The following is an 8,263-nucleotide window of genomic DNA, read 5'->3' as shown; positions in this document are numbered from 1 at the left end:
AAGAAAAAAATAAGAAACAAACAAACAACAATATAAAAAATCATACATGGTATATATTAACCCCGTATCATTGTACCGTACAAAAATAGTGTTGTTGTTTCATATATATATGAAATTGTAAATTAAATTAAATGTAGTTTGTATTTGATTATTGTTGTCCGTTACGATGCTCGTTACTATAATACACATATTTATAGTTGAATGTTCAATACTGTTTAAGCCGGTGCTGGGGGGGTGGGCGTAAGCGATCTTTCAAGCATTATTATAAAAAAATGAATACTGCCCAGGCCGAAGCTGGGATCGTAAGAGAACTTGTATCAGGAACAGATTCAATAAAACCCAAATAAGCGAGGCCTACTTTTTTCAAAATGGCAAATATAGTATAAAAATGTTTAACTGTTACATACTAACATCTAGCACTTATTATTTCGTCATGAAAACTTTTCAAATTGATGCAGAAAATAAATAAATATAAAAGAATGATTACAATTATTCAATTCATCAACAATTTGTACGAGGGTTTTTAAAAAGGTAATAGGACTAAGACTTAATAACCATGGGAACAAGCACCCGGCGCAGTGCATCAAAACATTTTTGATGCTTAGTTGTTATAGTTTCTTAATTTGTTGTCTGTTTTTCGATATATTCCACCAACACATTTCATTACATTTAAACGGCATTTTGTCAACATTTGACGTCATTCAGACAAAAAACGACTAAATTATCAAGTTTTAAACATTTATTTGTAAGATATGCCTGTTTATAAGACAATATGAAATAGCTGCAATTTATAAATACATGTAGTAGGCTGAAATGAAATACATTAATTGGTCCAGGTATAAACAACCTTTCGAACGAAGGTTTTAGGCGCTGATGGTACAAGCGGTACTGCTTCAGAATAAGTGACCGAGGAGTCTGGTTGAAGTTGCATTTGATCAAGCATATTAACTGAAGGTGGCCTGTTATTTGACGCCTTTGACGGTCTCGAACACAAACCAGCATTACAGCTTTCGCCAATATCACATTGTGTGCATGGTTCTCCGAGAGTATAGGGGTGCTTCCCAATAAAGTTGCCTCTGAAAGAAAAGAAAAAGAGATCTGAATTCGAACGTTAGTAATAAATTCGCAAGAAGAACTATTCTGGACGGATCACCTTGTTATTGATTGTAAGATTTTTAAATGCAAGGTCTGAACTTTGACAAATTAATTACCCTTTACCTCGTATTTTGTGTTACAAATCCCACTGTTATGCAATGGTGTAAAGAATGCAAATTCAACAATTTGTTTAACATCCACGAACGAAATTTTGATACAAAGCCTATCTGTAAAGAAGGGTTAGATTGCATGGCTAAAACTAACTTTCTCAGAATGAAGGCGTCACAAATACGGTGGCACTCTGATCTACATCCAAAATATAACTGTAGATCTGAACTTTAGTCAGATTGTAGCAATGTTTTACAGTCACTTCTTTACAGTTAATAAGGAAGGATTTAATAGATAAATATTGAAAAGCACACAATGTCTGGCAATATAATATAAAACTGACAATGCTAAATTTTGTTAGCGATGCAAACATTTTAATTATATTTCCTTAATGAATTATGTAACACCTTGATGACACATTCTATTCACCCTAGTGACACATTACATACAGCTTAGTGACACATTATATTCTTAAAATGCTCTCTGTTACGTGACACGATTTTTTCATCTCGTCTTACATTAAAGAAATGCTATAGAGAAACTATTTTTAGTCTGGTATAACAATGACACTGTGATCTCACGTAGTTATTAGTGTTCTTAAATTTGTCGTCTGCCTTTTGCAAATAGTGAACCCTCGACTTATATCATATTCACACGTCTAACATAAGATATGATTTACTGTCGTCTTGAGGAAAGGGGACATTGCAGTCTTATGTCTGCGTAAAAGTTTACATAAAACCACCGACATAACGTAAACGTGACTGGGGGCTTAACAAGACTGACATCTTTTCTACATATCAGTTGTGGCTAAGGGGTTGCCTTTTAGGGTTGAGACATCAAAATAGCAGCCGTTTATCCCTGCGTGATCGTAGGAAGCGACTAAATGAGTTCGAATAATTGGGTCAATGTATTTTCTAGCTTCAGTAGCATTAAATTTGTACATCCGGGGTCCTGTTTCGGCGATATGACCTAACAAACAAAACTTTCCTATACAGATATCTTTTAAAACTATTTCCTTTGACAAAGGTGATGCGAAATGGTTGACTAACACATTCACAAGTATATGATGAGGTAAAGGTTAAATGCTGGGCTCCGATTAAAAGCACTAACGACTGGCCTGACATTTTTGTAAGTAAGCGAGTCGTCTGAAATTTTCATACACAGCTAAAATGCAGAAGGTCAACCGGTTACTTATTTATTGTCATATACAAGCCACTATACTTGTAAACTATCCTCCGTTCTATTTTTAGCGTTTTAACACTTAGTAATAAAATAACTGTTTATATGATTTAGGTAATACAAAGAAGATTTCTTTTTCTAAAATCTTCAAAGGGAAAGCTAGAATGTGATAAATATATGCTTTAACGAATTCTGATTTAGACAAAGAAATACAACAATGAACAAAAGAGATAATAGAATCATGTGAATACATGTAGGTGTAGGCGCGAATTGACTTTCGATTTCCAAAAAACGCGTAAAAGGTTTATTAGATACGTGACTAACATTCCTACCTGTGATGTTTCACTAGATTTCAACTTTTTCAAAGGAAATCCCTAACACCCTTTTCTGCTAAAAGCTAGACTGATACAAATCTCATTCACAATGCGCATAATTGACAAGAAAATTGACCTGTTAAATCAAAACTTTTTTAATTAGTGTAGTATGCACGTTAAGGAAGGTTGCACGTATATATTCAGATGTAACGTTTACACACGTTGCCTTCCCGTGCTTTTTTATAACTTATATAATACAAACTTTACTGGATTGGTTGGGCTGTTGTGTCAAGTTACTCTTTTTGAAATTTAAATCAAAATTAAAAAGCAGTTTACTCCCCTTTGGTCATTTTTTTGTAAAATCATAAGGGAATCGATGACAAGTCACATAAAAGGTTCAGCATACAATCTTCATGTGAAGAATAATTATTGTCTACCAAGATCTGTCTGTCTGTCCGCCCGCTTAACTCAACTGGAAGACCATCGGATTTGTAATGCACAAATAGTTGGTTCGATCCTCGAGCCAGGCGGGATGTCTCGGTGACCACTGATATCATGTCATTTGTCCCTTACCAAAGGTTCTAGTCGGTCACTTAAAAAACCTCACTTGCAAAACAAAAAGCCTACAATGACACCGTAACCTCATATATTAATTGTTGTTCGTAGGAATATATACGTTTATAACAAGACACAGTATTCTATACTTACGGAGGATCATAGAAGCAGACGAAAAAGTCAGAATTGTTGAAAGTTTGTCCAGACTCTGTCCTTAAAGAAGGGCACATACTGAGTGCACAACCTATCCGCTCCGTGTTTCCCCATATCATCTGTAATTAGTAAGAAAATACACAGTAAGGCAACAATCACATTTGATAATGAGGAGTTATAAATGAGATCAAATTAATGACCTGCTAACTGTAAATGGTAAAGCTTCAGCAAACTTTGTAATGATCACGCCATGATCATGGGCAATTATTGCTTATCATTTGATGGCATATGTATTTTGTTGACTGTACCAACAGGTATATCATATGATGGTTTCTCTTATAAGAATATTGATATTAATTAATCATAAATACAAGTCTAGAAATGCGTGTGTACTTAGTGACACATGACTTTCTAATTTTAACAAGCAAAAGCACAAACAATTTATATTTCTGTCATTCGATCATTTGTAAGAAAACACATGCAATGTCATTCTTTTGTAGGAAGTGTGGGCGACTCTCACAATTTCTTTACAAATTAATACGAAAAATCTATATACATGTATATCCATGGAACAGTAACGTTATTTATATCATGATTAATTTAATACTTTTCTTACTTTGAGCGTGAACAATATGATACTTTAGATTTTTCATCACCACACCCTCTACTACAAATATATCATGTATGATTAATTTAAAGAGATCTTTTAACTAGATATCATGTATATGTATATATTTCTTAAACATTCACGGTTTCATTGTAAACATTTGGGAATGGTGATTATTAAACTCCTATATCGTGTCGCACATTGTCACAATGCCACAATTTTAACTACAGTGACATCATTGTTTATACTTCATCTGTCTGTTAAAAGAAATCATGTTACTTAACAAGTCAATGTCACATAACTTGTAATTATCTTTATTTCACGTGTACACTTTATTTCAAAATTAAGGAGCGTCCGTGGCCGAGAGGTTAATGCGATTGCCTTCAAAACGGATTTTTTCATGTGAGGAAGCTATCCAGCTAGCTTACAGAACGGCGGGTATCCGTTCGTGCCTGAAATAATGCCGAACGGAACATGACTTCACCCTCTACCAGTACGCTGGAGAGTCGCCATATGACCTATATCGTGTTGATGCGACTTAAACCCCCCCCCCCAGTTTTGGGATATTTCATTATTGATGCTTTAAAGTTTAATTCATAGCATGTGATCAGAAATAGAAACTTACAACAAAAAGTCATCGCAGAAAAGCATTCGCTGTTGTTTTGTTTTAAATAAGATTTAATCAAAATGCAACATTTTCTTATCAATAAGAACAATTTTAACTTAATATGATAGAAATTGCTTACAATTTAGCTTAAAAGTGATCACAAAGTTAACATGTTTTATTGAAGAAAGAAAAATACAATTACAATCATATAACATATATATTAAATTAAGTGAACGCCATCTTCTTTTATCTCTTTTTTTAATTAATTACTTCTATTTTTCATGAGTAAAAATTAAAAAAAAAAAGTGGATTGGTCTACAATGGGCACATTTTCCATAAGTATTTAAATTATATATAAAGCACTATTTATGTATAATTTGGATATTCTTATGAAGGATGTTTTAAAAAAAAGTTCTAACCAATTTAGTATGAATGCCGAATGAAAAATGCAATAAAAATTAAAATAATGAATGATAATTATTATCCGGTATATAAATGTATGTTTTTATCTTATCATGTATCTCACACTTGCCAACATTATCCAAATACAATTCTTTCGCGGTTGGTTGTTATGTTGGATACTAAATGCATCATATTTATTGCATTACAGACCTTCCATTATAGACCAATTCACTTTAATGTATACGTACATTTACATATGAGCCGCGTCACGACAAAACCAACATAATGGGTTTGCGACCAGCATGGATCCAGACCAGCCTGCGAATCCGCGCAGTCTGATCAGGATCCATGCTGTTCGCGATCAGCTTCTCTACTTGTTATAGGGTTTGTAAGCGAACAGCATGGATCCTGATCAGACTGCGCGGATGCGCAGGCTGGTCTGGATCCATGCTGGTCGCAAACCCATTATGTTGGTTTTGTCGTGACGCGGCTCATATAATGATAATAACAATTGATGTTAAGTATATTTATGTTGTTATATTTTTGTGTTGTCATACCTGTGTATAATGACATGCTACGCCACAATCAGTTGACCATTGCCAGTCGTGCACCTCTTTCCACCAATTCTGGCATGATTTAACAATGACTTCCATACTCGAAAAGGCGGGTCCGTTCGTCCAGAAATAAGCCAAATTCTCTCCTAATCCGTCCCGCTGGTGGTCCCAGAAACAATTCTCTGACCATTGCTCGGCTCGACCTTGAAGGTATGGATCCCATTGCTATGACAAAATAAAATAGCAAAAAGTTAAAGTGATATACATTACTGTTACATTTATTAATTACGCATTACTGAAATGAGTCGTCTGAACGTAATGATTTTATTGTTAAGATTTATATTGTAATACATTTTTTCAAGCAAATTTTGCTTATATTGAAATGCAAACATACTGACATCTTTTTTTCTTTGTTGTGGTTGTTTTTTTGTTCTAGCAAAATCATTTATAGTTTCAAAGTTTTATGCACAGGTGATAAGGAAAGCAGTTGAAGACAGCTTATGTCATATTTATGACATACTTCAGAAGGTTGTTATTTTGATCTTTTTGATCTTCTAGACTTATTAAACTCAACAAATTTGCATAGAAAGTGGTTTAAATTTACAACATCCTCTAGTGTGCAATACATTTGTCTTATTTAACACCAATATGTTTTCATAATGATTTATGGTATTCGGATATTATGAAGGAAGGAATGAAAGAAAAGAACAGGAATTTGCACAAAACAATACGAGAACAAAGACAATCCGAGACCTGTTGTACTATAAAAATACTATGAAATAACGATGAATAAATTCATGCTGGAAAATGACAGAATGATTAAGGATTAATGTCATTTCAATTAGATTATTGGCATATTGAAAACATCTACATGACTGCCACGTTTTTTGATTGGTTGATTATCTTTAACATACACATTGAATATATATTTGTAAATAAATACATGTTCAAAACATTCATAAGAATTTATCTACAGAAATGCATGATGATGGATATGACATAGTTACGTTATTACAAAAGTAAAATAATACTTGGTTTGAATGATGATTTGTCCTAACAGAAAAATAGACAGTATTTCCTTTATTTAAAAATGAGTAAATAAAGGTAATTTTTATATTTCATTTTTGATGTAGTTTCGTTACATTTTTAAATTTGTCTAAATTAGATCATGTATAAAAAAATTTGGTAAAAAGTGCTCTTAAAATAAAATAAAATAAAATAGAAATACTAATTAGAAATGTTATTCATTTTTATTTGTTTGGGTCATCAGACCGAAACAAATAATGTTAGCAGAATTTCAGACTATGATATCGTTACATGTAACTACCAAATTTGCAAATAGTCCGTCAGTATCAACTACCCGACAGACCCATTAATTTTCACACATTCTCAGAGAACAGAAAAATATAGTTCCCGATTGGTCAAAGATTTCTAAAATGGTGCAATTCTTTAAAATTTCAGCAAATTATCGGAAATATATTCAAATAATTTTTATTATAAAGACGTCAATTTTGTACTTTCAATTAAAAGGCGTTCGTTTATATAAAAAACGCATCAATTTGTCACGTGATCAAACCCCGCTGATTCAGCATTTGTTTCCAACCATTACCACAAATGAAAGATGATAATCTCTCAACCTTGACGGTTCTGATTGTAACATTTTATACATATTATATTGTTTTTATCTAAATTTCTAAAGCGATCTTCCTCTTTAGCTAATCTATGAACCAAACATCTAAATGTTCGCTATCGGTTTCTGTACATGTAATAGGGTGTGTAAGCGTAAAGCATGGATCCTGACCAGACTGCGCGGATGCGCAGGCTGGTCTGGATCCATGCTGGTCGCAAAGCCACTATGTTGGTTTTGTCGTGACGCGGCTCAAATGAATGCGCTTGCCCTAAGCGAAAAAGCAAAGTTTCAGAAATAACTAACCAATTCTTTCATATTTGCAGCTCGTTCATAACTTCTGTAGAAATTGTGGATGGTGGTAATAAATCCTTGGTATGCACTGATGTCCTTCAAAAGACCCTGCGTTAATGTTGCCAGAACCAGACACGATAAGCACGTGCTAATGTACAGCTCCATCTGAAATGATGATAATTATCAATTATCATTTACTAAAATTCATTTTCTAAAAGCATTATTGATAACAAAAATATTTTAAAGATAAATTTTATTAAATTTAAATTTAAACATTTTCAAAATAACATAATATAAATATTAAAAGTTGTTATAAATTTACTTTTCAAGAAATAAATTACCTTGTTTTTATTTTTTAACTATTCATAAGTAAAGTAATTTTCACTTGTTTGCACCTTAGGTTTTAAGTTTGACGCGTTCGGTCATCAAGGTTTTATACTATCAACATAATACGTCATAACAGGCCAGTCAAACTAAATCTGTAGTTTCAAAATTGTAAACTGTTTGCAAAAGAAAGAAATACATGTTAAACTATCGGCAATTGGATTTAAATGTCAGCATATTTTATGCATGATTTTTTCTTAGTCTTTTCAATAAACGACATCGATGTGTTATATTATCACAACTATATTTATTTATTAGTATAAGTAAGTTCTTCTCTTCCAAGTAAAACACTGCTGCCAACCTCTCAATAAACATTACATACACTATAAAACATGAATTCCTCAGTCTTACTATTTAGAGATTTTGGAAATAAATAGCGTATTC

General features: G+C 32.8%; 1 protein-coding gene across 1 annotated transcript; it reads right to left on the bottom strand.

Moving 5' to 3' along the window:
- Positions 1-721: 721 nt before the first annotated feature.
- Positions 722-7,939, bottom strand: LOC132716368 (cysteine-rich secretory protein LCCL domain-containing 2-like). The gene is made up of 5 exons (XM_060699635.1): positions 7,837-7,939; positions 7,508-7,660; positions 5,578-5,799; positions 3,405-3,523; positions 722-1,076 (listed from the first exon to the last, which is right to left on the bottom strand). The coding sequence occupies exons 2-5, from the start codon at positions 7,658-7,660 to the stop codon at positions 824-826; spliced, it is 747 nt and encodes a 248-aa protein (XP_060555618.1). The 5' UTR covers positions 7,837-7,939; the 3' UTR covers positions 722-823.
- Between the last annotated feature and the right edge of the window lie 324 nt (positions 7,940-8,263).

Source organism: Ruditapes philippinarum, unplaced genomic scaffold (assembly GCF_026571515.1).
Source record: "Ruditapes philippinarum isolate M1 unplaced genomic scaffold, ASM2657151v2 ctg238_1_1_1_1, whole genome shotgun sequence".
In the NCBI taxonomy this organism is placed as follows: Eukaryota; Metazoa; Mollusca; class Bivalvia; order Venerida; family Veneridae; genus Ruditapes; species Ruditapes philippinarum.
Note: the sequence above shows the minus strand (reverse complement) of the source record. Positions and strands in the feature narration are given on the sequence as shown.